Source organism: Exophiala bonariae, assembly GCF_035927105.1.
Source record: "Exophiala bonariae strain CCFEE 5792 chromosome Unknown scaffold_18, whole genome shotgun sequence".
Classification (NCBI taxonomy): Eukaryota; Fungi; Ascomycota; class Eurotiomycetes; order Chaetothyriales; family Herpotrichiellaceae; genus Exophiala; species Exophiala bonariae.
This window is the reverse complement of record NW_027042493.1, coordinates 260,940-275,035: the sequence shown is the minus strand read 5'-3', so window position 1 is coordinate 275,035 and position 14,096 is coordinate 260,940. Positions and strand designations below refer to the sequence as shown.

The 14,096-nt window shown below is 49.8% G+C and overlaps 6 protein-coding genes across 6 annotated transcripts; 3 read left to right on the top strand and 3 right to left on the bottom strand.

Annotated features, from left to right (window-relative positions):
* Positions 1–1,764: 1,764 nt before the first annotated feature.
* Positions 1,765–3,147, top strand: LTR84_004040 (uncharacterized protein; the record flags this gene model as incomplete). Its single annotated transcript, XM_064847619.1, has 1 exon — positions 1,765–3,147. The coding sequence occupies one exon, from the start codon at positions 1,765–1,767 to the stop codon at positions 3,145–3,147; it is 1,383 nt and encodes a 460-aa protein (XP_064704731.1).
* An 84-nt stretch (positions 3,148–3,231) lies between these two features.
* On the bottom strand, positions 3,232–4,157 carry LTR84_004039 (uncharacterized protein; the record flags this gene model as incomplete). Its single annotated transcript, XM_064847618.1, has 2 exons — positions 3,232–3,902; positions 4,154–4,157. The coding sequence occupies 2 exons, from the start codon at positions 4,155–4,157 to the stop codon at positions 3,232–3,234; spliced, it is 675 nt and encodes a 224-aa protein (XP_064704730.1).
* Positions 4,158–6,210: 2,053 nt separating this feature from the next.
* LTR84_004038 (uncharacterized protein) lies at positions 6,211–7,191 on the top strand (the record flags this gene model as incomplete). The annotated part of the gene is made up of 1 exon (XM_064847617.1): positions 6,211–7,191. The coding sequence occupies one exon, from the start codon at positions 6,211–6,213 to the stop codon at positions 7,189–7,191; it is 981 nt and encodes a 326-aa protein (XP_064704729.1).
* A 285-nt stretch (positions 7,192–7,476) lies between these two features.
* Positions 7,477–8,658, top strand: LTR84_004037 (uncharacterized protein; the record flags this gene model as incomplete). Its single annotated transcript, XM_064847616.1, has 1 exon — positions 7,477–8,658. One exon carries the CDS (start codon positions 7,477–7,479, stop codon positions 8,656–8,658), a length of 1,182 nt encoding a protein of 393 aa, XP_064704728.1.
* A 721-nt stretch (positions 8,659–9,379) lies between these two features.
* Positions 9,380–10,414, bottom strand: LTR84_004036 (uncharacterized protein; the record flags this gene model as incomplete). Its single annotated transcript, XM_064847615.1, has 6 exons — positions 9,380–9,460; positions 9,517–9,524; positions 9,710–9,995; positions 10,051–10,104; positions 10,153–10,269; positions 10,334–10,414. The coding sequence occupies 6 exons, from the start codon at positions 10,412–10,414 to the stop codon at positions 9,380–9,382; spliced, it is 627 nt and encodes a 208-aa protein (XP_064704727.1).
* A 495-nt stretch (positions 10,415–10,909) lies between these two features.
* Positions 10,910–13,228, bottom strand: LTR84_004035 (uncharacterized protein; the record flags this gene model as incomplete). The annotated part of the gene is made up of 14 exons (XM_064847614.1): positions 10,910–10,955; positions 11,016–11,156; positions 11,217–11,581; positions 11,644–11,703; positions 11,766–11,893; positions 11,950–12,055; positions 12,112–12,174; positions 12,228–12,256; positions 12,315–12,415; positions 12,486–12,512; positions 12,576–12,745; positions 12,801–12,881; positions 12,940–13,022; positions 13,075–13,228. 14 exons carry the CDS (start codon positions 13,226–13,228, stop codon positions 10,910–10,912), a joined length of 1,554 nt encoding a protein of 517 aa, XP_064704726.1.
* Positions 13,229–14,096: the final 868 nt, after the last annotated feature.

Sequence of the window (14,096 nt, the reverse complement as noted above, 5' to 3'; positions counted from 1 at the left end):
ATCGATCATAATGGCGAGCCGCTCATTTAGCACTCGACCAAGACTCTGGAGGTGGTCGGAATCATCCCACTGAGACACATGCCGTCTCTGACTCGTGTTCACCCGGGCTGTTCGGTAACACATTCTTGGCGGTCAATCATCCGACAAACCTTATCTTGGAAGCGAGAACCCACCTGGCCAGAATCGGAATATCGATATAGGGGATGCACATTTGCTCATCAAATATCGATCGAATACGGAGTAGTGGCACCATTCTGCGCGCTTGGAGCCTATTACGCCTGTTTTCCAGCGATCTCTTGGTTGCACAACTGAACACGGATGAAAATCCCGCCAAATGTCTCCTCCTTGAGATCTTGTTTTTGATCCACAGAGTCGCCACAACGGGCAGCCAACTGAGGGAAGGTTCGGAGATGCCTAGGGTACATAAAATGCACCAAGGTGGTCTGTGTGCACAGGAAAGATTAAGTTGCAGCAACTTGGAGGGATGAGATATTTTGATCATGAAATGCCCATTTTCCAAACAAGAGACACGGCTGATTGATCAGCTGTTGATGTCAAATGAACTGCAATTCTAGTTTCACCTGAATTGGTGGCGATTGCAATGGGCGAGCATCTCCAGAAATTCCGAAAGCCACGATACACACCAAATTTGCCCTGTAGCATGGGATGGCTCCCAGTTTGGAAGATACTCGAAACGCTTTCGTATTCCAACAGAATTTTCCTTTCCTTGTTGACTACCTAGGTACGGAGGTATGCAATGGTGTAGTGATCCTTGTCAAGTGGCAGAAATACAAGCGTCACTACATTCATTGCACGCCATCGCAGGCAGGACTATCGACCTTGGCTGTGGAAATCCAAAAGTCCAGATTACGAGGTGAAATACGAGGAATAATAATGAGTTCTGCTCCAGATCTCTCAACCTGTAAACTTTTCACCAGAAAAATTTTGAGAGGGTGTACGAGGTATTTGCCTGTCTCGAGCGCATTTGAGAGCGTGCGAGACAAAATCTCATAGGAGATCGTGGAATGCCTGCAAGCATTTCCTACCTGGGTGTTGAGAAACACATGTGCTGGACTTGTACGATCCTCATCAAAAGCCCACCAATCTAGACTTTGTCGATGCATCTCTCTGGGCCTGGGTCCTTGTTCTGGTCGATTGTGCTCCCTTGCGTTGTAATCGTGGCTACTGATGAAATCTCACAAAGCACCTACTAGTAGGTACATGGGTAGGTGCCTAGGTAGGTAGCATTTGGAGTAAAAGCGTGGTAATGTGGCCTAACGATGGATCTGTCTACCACTCCCCATTTATAGTATTTGATGCCGTTGCTGTAGATTTATACCGTCCAAACGGCTTTGACAGATTGACAGTGACAACTTACGACTGTGTGACAGGGTATCGCACGGAGGTGAACGCGTCTGTACGACTCGTCAAAACTGGGATGCTGAGTCAGACGCGATCTGGCCTTGGCGGGTTTGGGAGGGACGCCCGAGTCAACAACTTGCGAGGTACTCGTACAACCAACATCATTCAACCGAGGCCCGAGCAACAAGACAATGACTTCCCCAGAACATCAGCCATTCTCCGCACTTGATGACAGGAACATCCGACGGGTCATCAGAAGATATCATGAATAGCTCCAAGAATATCATGAACTGCTCATCGAGGAGCACTCACCTCTGTCTTATCTGAATTTCTTGTTTGAATTTGACTCTGCTTGATCATAAGTACCAATCTGTCGTGCTTATTGCTGCTTGATCCAACAAGATGAACTTCGAATTACCGCCCGATGTCCAAGCTCATCTAAAACGCCTAGACACATTCATCAACGAGAAGATCATTCCCCTCCAACACAAAGATGACAATAATCGTTTCTTCGACCACAGACGGGAAGCCTCGCGGACGCAATGGGACAACCAAGGCCTTCCCACACACGACTGGGAAGTCTTACTAAGTCAAGCCCGGAAACTGGCTGACGAGGCGGGGTTCTGGCGCTTCTCATTCCCTACCGAGTTTGGCGGTGCTGGAAGCACCGAGCAGAATCTCTACATGTGTGCCATTCGGTACCATCTGGCATCACATCCAGTCTACGGCGGCGGCGTCAGCCTCGCCAACGACCTGCAGAACGAGCACAGTGTAGTCGGCAACAATCCCATCGTGATCATGCTGCAGCACTACGGCACACCCGAGCAACAGAAGACCTTCATCCCCGCGAGCATCAAGGGCGAATTCCGGTCCACGTTCGGGCTGACCGAAATCCACCATGGCAGCGACGCAACACACATGGACACGACCGCCAAAGCCATCACACTACCGAACGGCGAGCCGGGCTACGAAATCGACGGCAACAAGAAATGGCAGACCGGGATGCACAGTGCCACGCACTGCCTCGTGTTTGCTCGAACATCCGGCAAAGCAGGATCTCCACGTGGTATCACGGCCTTCATCGTCCCTCGCGAAACCCCAGGTGTGGAAGTCGCATCATACCAATGGACGCTGAACATGCCGACCGACCACGCGACCGTCCTATTCAAGAGCGTCAAGGTGCCAGCGTCTGCGATCCTCGGCCCGCTGGACAACGGCCTGGCCATCGCACAGACGTTCACGCACGAGAACCGCATCCGACAAGCGAGCTCCAGCTGCGGCGCGGCACGATATTGCATCGACCGCAGCGTCGAGTACGCCAACAGCCGCAAGGTGTTCGGCAAGGCGCTCTCGTCCAACCAGGCCATCCAGTGGCCGCTGGTGGAGCTCGCCACCCAGCAGGAAATGCTGCGCCTGCTGATCCTGCGCACCGCCGTCGAGATGGACCAGGTCACCGCCAAGGCCAAGGCCGCGGGGAAGGCCCCCTGGGTCGCCATCGAGCAGCAGCTCGGCCACAAGATCGGCATGTGTAATTACTATGCCAATCGCCTGTGTACCGAGGCTGCCGACCGTGCCATTCAGGTCCATGGCGGTGTCGGATATTCGAGGCATTATCCTTTCGAGCATATCTGGCGCCATTTCAGGAGGTATCGCATTACCGAGGGGAGCGAGGAGGTGCAGATTCGGAAGGTGGCGGCGTATCTGTTCGGGTACAAGACCACGGGAGAGGCTGGAGAGAAGAAAGGTACGGAGGAGGAGTTGAAGAAGAGTGAAGCAAAACTGTAAATTGTATGAGTCCTTGGTAGTGAATTATTTGTGTTCATTCAGGCAAACAGGGTGATAGTCTTGTTCTACCTGGTATGTCCTCTTCTAGCAGACGTCTTCGATCACCAATTTTTCTCCACTCGGCTCCCCAAGATCAAGCTTGAGGCGACGGCCAAAGACTTCCAACAACATCTCAAAGCAGACTTTACTAATCGCTGGATCGTATCGTCCCTTGCTCAACTCGTCTCTAATGAAAGCATGTTGTGCTCCGAAGACTTCATAGAACGAAAAGTCGACACCCTTTTCATGCAGTGTCTTCCGGATCAGATCCCTACCTTCGGGCGGCACATGGTTGTCACTCTTTCCGAAAATCATGACCAGCTCGCCTTTGATATCTCCAGCTCTTGTGAGACTGTCATCACTTTTTCCCTCTCCGAGACTATGACTGTGGATATCTGTTGCAAAATAGCAGACTGCAGCCTTGACCCGTGTGTCCAGTGCGCATCTGTATGCCAGATGTCCTCCCAGACACATGCCTGTGGCTCCCACTTTTCCGTTGCATGTCTTGAGACCTAGAAGGAGGGACACAGAGAGTTCCGCGTCTTCGTCATAGGCTACGACCTTCTTGGCTATTTTCCATTCGTTGCCTGCATCAGTTCCTGGAACATCGTAGGCAAGAGGTTCGGGGCCGGTGAATTCGTGGTAAGAGGAGGGTGCAGCCACAATGTATCCTTGTCCTGCGATCTGTCTCGCGAAGCGGGCTACGGGACCCGTCACTGAATGCGCAGCAGTTTTAGTCATTTTGCTCCTCGTGAAATCCCATCTGTGTTGTTTTGCAGACGACCAACATCTGCAGGTGTAAGGACACGGCAACATACCTTGGTAAATCTCAGAGAAGATCACAACTCCCGGGAACTTCGCGTTTGGGTACCCAGGGATTGTGGGATGGAACAGATAGATGCCTTTGAGGATAAATCATTGCTCAGCCTGGGTTACTGGTGTGTTTGGGCACACAGGAGGATCTCACGCATTGAGCCTTCTCCTGCGGCACTTGTGGGCACATCTTTGTGAGATTCTTGGATCAGCATCTTGATTGACTCTCGATGAGGTACGCAGGTGTTCTGCTAGTTAACTTCAAAGTGATTCGAGAGCAGGTAGAAGCAAATTGGATTGAAGGAAAGCGCAACCCCTCCAAATGAGGGGTGACTTCCGTCTTTTGAAATAAAATATCTCGACGCGAACGCGTTTCCTTTCTGGCTCTTCCTTTGTCATCATCCAACACTGACTCAGATTTCATCATGCCATCTCATGCCCTTCGAGAGATAGAGACCGTGTGACCGTGTGAACAACTGTTAATTATATTCTTCTGACCACCTTCAACCTTGCACCATGGAAAGAGGGTACTAGACCAAAGTCTCGTCAGTAAGATGAATTTAGCAATACTCGGATCGTTCTCCAAACTTCAGAATTTGAGCCACTGACCCACGTCCTTTGATTTAATTCTAACCCCAGCTATGGGACGTTCGCTTAAGCGCTGTTAGAAGAAAGCAGAAAAAACTAAGCAACAGGCCTTCGTGAGACATTTTGGGGCTCAACTGAGATTCTGGGACAGCGTCTAGCTGAAATAGCTGAATGATGCTCCAGTACAAACACCGGAGGAGCTTGTGTGGGTGAGAGGCCTGCGACATCTTGCCCTTGATTACTATCATCCGTGCTACTTCGACTTATTTAAGACCAGGAGGAGGAGTGTGAGGTTCCCATCATCTCACTTCCTTTATGCCACCATGAGCTGCGAGGTGGGCTTGCGGCTGGGCCGGGCATCGGCTGTGTACTCTTCCATCTCAAAGAATTCTCACCCTGGTTTACAAGAAAACCCCCTACAGAGAGCAACTCTTCTCCAAAGCCCATCTCAAGGATGAGAAAACAGTGATGAAAAGGAAGTGAAAGAGCCAAAAATTCCGCAAGGGAAGCGCCCGAGGGAAACTTCGACAAAGCCACCTTGAACCGCTGTGCAATGGTAAGATGTCAATGTGGCAAACTGGATACTTGATCTCAGTTGCCCTCGCAAGGTAAGTATGGAAGAGGGAAAAGAAAGTCGGGAGGAAGAGAATGTGAGGAGGAGGAGGAGGTACTTATAAGCATGGGAATTGGTGAGGGTTGATCTGGTGGAAGCCGAGCAAGGTAAGTCACTACCAGTGATCAAGCCAAAAGAGGCAGGTTTGGCTATTGACAGTGAAGTACTGTCGGCGATCAAGTCGGACTGATCTCGAGGCAGGAATGAAGAGTGAAGTAATCGGCTGCAAGGTTGAATTTTGCTGTGACTGACACACCGCAAGGCTGCGAGGCTCTGGGACAAGGCTGCTCATGACTATGCCAGTGTTCTTCCCGAATCCGACATGCACCTCAACCTCTTCTGTCTTGCCGTTTGCATCATTTCATACCTACCAAAGGTGGATGCGTCTGTAAGGTTTGTCTCCTGCGGATTCCTCACCAGTGGGTCACTTCATGCAACCCCTAGAAGCAGAGCACAGAACACAGAATCTTGAGGAAGGTCACACCCGAGGAATAGCATCAGAGGGTTGCAGAACAAACATAGCTCGGCCAGCATACACCTACCATATGAATTAATTCGCTGTAGTCATAATCAAGGCATTCAGCATTCTTGAGAGTCCATAAGCTAAGTTCTTTGACTTTTTGGCTCCATGTCATTGAGCAGAAGAAAGCGATGCGGTTGCCTCATGCTTGAGAGGAGGCAGAAATCAATAATTGACCAGAAGAATGAAAACGCAATTTGCCATACCCATACAATAAAGTCCCCCACTAGCCACAACGGACCACTCATAAGCGGAGGAAGCCAACCCAATTCATGAAAGACATGTGTGCATGGTGATGACCTAACCACAGAGTCAGTACCCTGCCACCCACCTGCCGGCAGAGTGCATAGCCGGCTGCAATTTGTATTTGCAAGCAATTCGACGCCCTTTAAATTACACGGGGATATGTACCTACTGTCGCTATCAACTAAGCCATCGTTAACTGGGACGAGTTGGTACTGGTCAGCCACGGCTTACTACAAGTGCCAACATGAGTGTTCTATCTCAATCTTACTCATACGGGACATCACCGTTCACATCAACCTCATTTTCGCAGCGCCTCCATATTCATCTTTTTGGAGGAGCACAGATACAACATTCACTTTCGCCCCTAATAAATTCCATTTTCTTCAAACACGCTGGCGCATCATGGACCTACGATCTCTGCGAGACTACCGACCCAGGCCGATTTCTAGATGCTGTCTACAGAAGTGATTTCATGGGTGCAAGTATAACCATGCCGAACAAGATCAAATTCATGTCTTCTGTTGATGTCATCACCGAAGAAGCTCGAGCAATCGGTGCCGTCAATACTGTCTTTGCTCGACTCAATGCATCTGGCAAGCGGATCCATGTCGGCACAAACACGGACTGTATCGGCATTCACAAGACTCTGACAACATGTCAACCCGATATCGCCCAGACCACAAAAGGTCAGCCAGCACTCGTTGTCGGTGCTGGAGGAGCATCCCGAAGTGCAATTTATGCACTGTGGACTTGGCTTCAGCCATCTGAGATATATATTGTGAACCGACTGAAGTCCGAAGTTGATGATCTCATCTCTGAAATGCAAAAGTCCACACCTGGAATTAAACTCAGGCACATCGAAATGGTCAACGAGGCGCGGAGTATTCCAACTCCGCAGGTCATCATTGGCACCGTTCCCAGCGAGCAGCCAAGAGACCCTGGGGAAGTCCTCGCTTGGGACATAACTCACGCTTTCCTCAGCCGAAATGCAAGCAAGGGTACTCTCCTGGATATGTGTTACCACCCTCTGCGAACGAGACTGTTAGATGTAGCTGAGCAGAAAGGCTGGAAAATCTTGTTTGGGAGTGAGGTTCTGGTCCACATAGTTGCAGCCCAAAGCACACTCTGGCTTGAGAGAGCGCCGAGTGCAGACGCGGTGCAAGAGGCTCTGATGGCAGTGCAGTCTCACTCAACATCTAGATCAGTAAAGAGTAATCGACTATAAACTTAGCGAGACAATCCAACTAACCCTCGATGGGTCTTGGACGCATTGAAGGGTTGGTGAATACCCACTACCCCGCACGACCATGAGTTCCTCGCACTCCCACGTTGATCGGTGCATTAATCAAAGGCCCGAGGCCTGGCATGCAGGATGACCAGAGATTTAGAGCCTTTCTTCCGAACCTCGTCCACAGACATATCAAGCTTCAGTAGAGATATGTCATTGACAGAGTTTAAGTAAGCCTAACAGCTGAAGTCCAAAGCCTGCCTTTTGAGATTAGGCACTACAATGTCTGGACGCATACTCTCCATTGCGCGACCAATATCATGGCCACCTGAAACCATCAAGAATGAATTTGGAATTGCTACTCTTTCCCTAGGCTACAGTAAGAAGCACAAGCTGGAACCACGACTGCGAGCAGCTGCGGAAGCAGGATACAAATGGATTGACCTATTTGACGAGTGCTGGGAGGCATATCTCGAGGAACACGGTCTGGATGGGAGTCGACTATGGGAAGATACTCCTGAGAATCTCGAAGTTGCTCAAAGGTTAGGAGACCTCGTGAAGTCGCTGGGTATGCGGGTCGCTTGCACACAGCCACTACGGAAGATCGAGGGTGTCAAAGATGCCCACGAACGCACTGCAACCCTCGAGCTAGTGGCAAAGCGCTTCCCATTCATGCGCGCTTTCGACACAGACTTGGTGTTCATGTGCGCCAGCATCCGCGCGGACGCCGGTGTTACCACCGACTTGAATGTCGTTGCACGAGACCTGGCCGAATTGGGCGACATGGCAGCATCATTCGCCCACACTGATGGTGGTCGTATGCTCAAAATAGGCTACGAGGGTCTCTCATGGGCAACACGTAACAACACATGGTCCACATCCTGGGAGGCAGTGCGTATGGCCAATCGACCAAATGTCGGGGTCGTGATCGATGCTTTCAATGTACTCGCCGTCGAGTGGGCGGACCCTTACAACTCTGCGCTTCACGGCCGCATATATTCCACTCTGGAGGAAGCGATTGAAGTCTTGTGTCTCTCCATGGCCTCACTCGTTAAGACTTTGCCTGCTGAGAAGATCTTTTTCTTCCAAGTCGGCGATGCTGCATGTGTCGACCCTCGCACTTTCCAACCACCTAAGGATCAGGACACGCCACCGCTGTTGCCCTGGTCTCGCGTTCATCGTCTTTTTCCTTTTGAGACTGCTCTGGGCGCTTATATGCCGGCGGAGCTGGTGGCCGCCGCTGTCCTCGCCACAGGTTACACGGGCCCCATGTCGCTGGAGATATTCAACAGCGCTTTTGATTCTCATAGAGAGACAGTGCCTGAGAAAAGTGCGACTAGGGGTATGGTCTCTTTGAAGAAGTTGAGTGAGGTAGTGAAGCAAGTGCCGCCGTTCTGGGACACTCCACAGCAAGTCGCCATCAAGGATCTAGTGCACATATACTCATCTAATCGCCAGTCCTAGCCACTTGGGTGGACAGCTAAGAACCCTAACGAGCAGTGCAAGGTAGAAAAAAGACCCTAACTTGACCTAACTAACCTAACTGATAACTGCAGATATCCCACAAAAATCTGGCGAAACTCGGCCAACTGTCTTGTCCTCATAAGTGTCTACAATCTGAAACATATGACTATCCTCGACCCTTCAACTTTCCACTAAATGAAATCTCTCTTCCACGCGCAATCATACCTTTCAGCATAAACTCCAATACTGCCCCAGCGGGCAGCCGCTCAATCCAAAGCTCAGGAGCGATTTTTACGACTCAAATCCTCCAACGACCGATCATGGGTCCCCCTATCTTACACAACAAACCACGCGCTATCCAAGTCGTGTTCATCTCTCCAGGACGACAACCTCGCTTCTCACCAAGCCACTGCGGTTTCAATACTGACCATGCCCGTAGATACACCTCCCATCTTCGCATCTACCTTGCTGCTTCCAAATTCTGCAAGGGCCTTGGCGTGCAAGAAGCCATAGTGCATCGAACTCAGGGTCGGTCAACGGGAAATGCGAATGATTTCTATCGCATCCACGGCATTCACCCCGCAGAAACAGCCAATGGCAAAGATTGAGGCTTCTTATATCCTTCAGTAAGTTCGGGTCGACACTAAGTGGGACATCACGCCGTTCTCCTCCAGAGTTGAATGAAGCAGCGGCCAACTTTCTCGCTTGCTGCGGCGTCATCTCAATCTTGAACTTCTTCGAAGGTTGAGATGGTACATTGCTCGATTTCAGACCGCAGAACACAGAAGGAAAACTTGTTGTCCTGAGATTCAATTGTTGGAAGCCGAAAGCGACAGAGTCCCCTTCGATCAAGGTCACCCGCTCGACTCGCGAGTCTTGAATCAGGTTTTCCAGAAAGGTTACATAACCTCCATCATGGCAACAAGCCAGAAAAATACGCTTGCACTGTGGCATGTCGAGATAAAACCTGACGTTTTCTGCAACAGGTCACCCAGGTATTTAGCAACCATTAAAGAAATACGATGTCTCGATCTGGGCATTGGAAACATACCTCTCACTTTCTGGTCTGCTCTCTCCTTGCCATATCCCACATCAATGAAATCAAAGAATGTCGATCGTTTGTTAAAATTCGCGACAAAGTGCCGGAGCTGCGACTCTGAACGAATTCTTCCGTTTGCTGTGAGTGTGGATACCAACTTATCCAGTCCAGCAAACGCTTTGACGATAATCACAAAATCATCTGAGTCTTCTGGAAAAGTACGTAGATACTCGCGGACTTTCTTTTGCAATTCATCTGCGGCAAACTCTCCGCCCTGTTCAAGCAGTGTGGGATGAAACTAATGCTCAAATTATCTGGCCTTGCAGTCAGTTCTCGGGGTTTGAAACTCTTACCATATATGGATCTCCATCCGCATCAATAACCACAACGACGAACGAACGCTTTTCCTGGCATCGGGTCAGATGTGTAAGTTCTTGCCCAGGGTATCTATGTACCGCTGCTTTGACCTGTTTCTCGAGGTTCTGGATTTGTTGCTGATAATAAGATTTCATCAACACCTCGACCTCGCAATCCTCCTCGGCTTTCTTCAACTTCGCCACAACTTCTCGTAACTGAGTTAAAATATCCTGGGTTCCCATTAAAATGCGTTGAATCGTCAGACCCGCCCCAACTTACCTCTGTGAACTTACTGCGGCCAGCGTCAAGGGCCTGGAAGTCTCTGGACCGCCGGCCGAACTCATCCAACACCTGCTCCATGTTCCTGATCGAACAGGTCACAAGAACACGAGACAAAGTACTGTCAATCTTATAATGGCACAAGGCTGGAACGCAAAGTTTGTGTAGCACATGTGAATTTGAAAAAGTATCAGCCTCCCGCGTGGAGAAGGAGGGGGTATGAACGTGTGTCCAGATCATTGGTTGATTTTCCCACCGGTTTGTGGCAAGCAGGGGCACACTTCTCTTACATCAAAGGCTGCTCATCGCTACACAAATCCAGACACTTGCAACACAGTGAAATGTCCAACAGGGGTTGTTTGACTCCACTGGGGCAATTGTGTATTAAAGAAAATGCGCACACGCTTGTGACTCCGAGCAGACTTCTGAGAAGGGTAGTCGGTGCGACAAGCTCCCGATGTTCATCTCGCAGCCTTGTCAATGAACCTCTCCATCAAATCTCAGGTTTCTCTCGTGCACACGTAAGTGTGGAAATCAACCTATGCTGTAAGATATGTACATTGATGCTGAGACCATTTATCCTGAATAACGAAAATGCTTGTTCTGAATATCCGTTTGGTCTCTGGTTTTTGATGTTAGTAAGTAATGATCTTCGGCTAACTCAGCCAGACAAGCCTCGTACCTAAGACCAGACATTTCATCGAAGTTCTTTTCGCCGGCGGCATACTCCGGATTGGTCATAGCCTTCTTGTCACGACGATTATTCTCAAGTTTCAGGAAGAGTGCCGTGGAGTATGCTAGTACGATAAACACAGAGAGCATCCTAGAAGACATCCGAAGTCAGCACAATTACATGAAAAACGCATGATGGTAGTGATCATACCCAAGGACAAATCCGAGACCAGTATGGTATCGAGGTGACTCAGAGCCCAAGAAGGTCTGAGGCGTAATAATGTTGATGACGCAGTAGAGGAAGAAAGCCATCGAGGTCGAAAGCTGGCGCCGCGTGAATCCAGATGTGTTGCTACCAATGGTCGCCATGATGGCTGTATAATTGGGAGTGTGGAAGGAGATGATGATGCATGACGCCAACCGACGAGTCTTGTACTGCTCCTCAGCCGGTGTCACGTACAATAGGACAATCCCTATCACGGCGACAAGGCTGGCCGTCGCTGTTATGACTTGCTTCATGTTTCGGAACCGTGGGCTGAGTGATGGCGGGGCGCAAACAACCAGGACCATTGCGAACTAGGTGGACATCAGCAATGGCCTACCACCAATATCACAGAGGTGGTCATAAGTTCTCTCACCTGTATGGCGAAGTTTGGAGCTGTGTATAGCTGTGCCTTCAATGCTGTGTATCCAAATCCCTGCAAACGCGATGGTTAGTGGCCATCCTGAGTTCCAAACCACTTTATGCTGAGATACTGACTTTGATGATAATCCCGAGGAAATTCGTGGTGACGTTTCCTGCGGCCTGGGAGAAGAACATCTGAAGAACCATCATCCAGAACCGCCAATCGGTGGCGCATTCTCTTGCTTGCGCCCATTTGAAATGGGCTGAATTGATTGGGTTAGTATAATGAGTTTTGGACATCATGATATGATGATCTTACTGTTCTTGACTCCTAACTGGTCATCAACTAGACGTTTCACGGCAATGGTCTTTTCTCTCTCGCTGAGCCATTTTGCCGTGATGGGTGAGTCTGGCATCCAGAGATACTAATCGCCTGAGTCAGACAAGAAGACTTAGACGCTTCTAGGGGGCTTCAACTCACGAGGATGGCCCCAGTGGCACAGCTCAATAATCCAAGTAACAAGAAAATCAAGCGCCAGCTGGTCTGGGTGATCATTAGCGACTTTTCAACGTGAGCAGGTGCTTGAGCTCCCTTACCAATGGGCCAGACTCAACATGACCGAGACCTGCCAATGGGCTGATTAGCCGAGACTTTTATTAACAACCTAGTGTGTGTGCACCCACCCCAATAGATGACCAGAAAGGGAACCGGCAAAAGCCCATTGGTGGCAGTCCAAAGACCGAAGCGAAGTGATTGTTCTCGCTGTCTGTACCACATGGTGGTGCTGTGAAGTAAGAGTTAGTTGCAAGTCACAAATGTCTGGATTATCAGAAAAACCCTACATCAGTAACAACCCAGGCACGAGAGCTGACTCGAACAGTCTAAAATCCTTCGTGTTAGTCGTTTCTCCATTGGCTCCAAAGATCGTCTGATTGTGTTCCTACCCAAGCAGGAATCGGAGCGCAAGCAACGTTCCGAAGTTTTTCGCACCGACGCATCCCAACAAGGTGCAACCCCAGACGAAGTAAGCAACACCGATGACCTTGCCAGCATGGAAATACTGCAAGCATCGACCAGCCAGGAAGGAGCCTGCTAGATAGCCGAAGTAAAACATCTGGACGTCCTCGTCAGAGCTAGCCCTTTACATGTGCGGAATGGAGAACACTCACCGAAACACACCAGGAAAACTCCTGGCCCACAAGGTGCAGGTCGTCACGAAGACCGTATGTTGCTGCAGCTCCAAGTCCAGACTGCAGACTTCATATTAGTGAGTTCCCTCGTTTTCGGCTTTATCTTGATGCTACCTGCCTTGTCAACATATTGAAGGCCGCAAGCCCAGGCAGCGAGAGGAATGATATGCCAATCGATCTTCCTGAGAACCTTCTTCTCCTCTACGAATTTTGTTAGTACGTTGTTCGGTAGGTCAAGTAGTTCTCTGCTTACCGTCCTCAGTGAAACTAGTGTCATGATTCTGAATCAAGCTTGCACCGACATCCAGATCACCTGCTGACAGGGTCGCAATGGGTGGTTTCTGGATATTGGCATCCATCGTCTCCACTTCCACTGGAGGGATTGTCTTTTCCTGTGGCTGGCTCATGCTATGAGATGTTTGTTTCCGAAGCGACAAGGTTGAGGAAGACGAGGGTCTATCAGCTGTAATATGCAGAAACAATGGCAATATATACACATCCCAAGTCGTCCGTCTCTAGATGAGCTTGCGAGGCACCATCTTCGCCAGGACACGGCACACATATGACCCACCAATAAGCTAGGTGTTCTGGTCCCCATCGCGGAGTGCATCTGTGCCTCAGTTCTTGGAAAATCTAGGCCCCCCGCAAATCGTCTACCCCAGCTCGGAAAAGGTACCAGAGGAAATAGTCATATCCACTCCATCGGCTAGCAGCATTCGCAAGCAATCAGGCCAATTGTGGGATTACCGTTGAGGCACCCTATCCGTGCCCATGGTATAATTCGGATATGATGACCACGACAATAAGCCACGTTACGGGGAAATGACAATGCTCTTCACCAGCACTTCTAGAGTCAAAAGGGTATTGTAGTACAAGTCGAAGGCTGGAACACGGGAAGATGCGCAAAGCTGTCTCATCATTAGTCCGGCCCGGAATAGCAATAATCTATTCCGGAGGAGTGATACTCCGGCCCCTGTATGTCCAAGAAACATCAAGACTAGGCATCAAGGCTGAGATGAGGTATTGCACCTGCCAGGCGAGTAAAAACTGTTCGGCACTTCACTTGACGCGAAACCACTGCCCTGAATGCGCTAACCCTGAGATCGTTACCCGAAGGCTTGGTATTTAACAGGATGCGGAGATCAATCGATTCTTGAATGCCGCCAAATATAGACCGAGAGACGCAACGATCGACCTTTTTGAAGTTCTTGGAGCCCTTGAACAGGCTGTTAACGTAAAAAGGAATTCTGTGAGGGGCACATGCTTGACGAATGG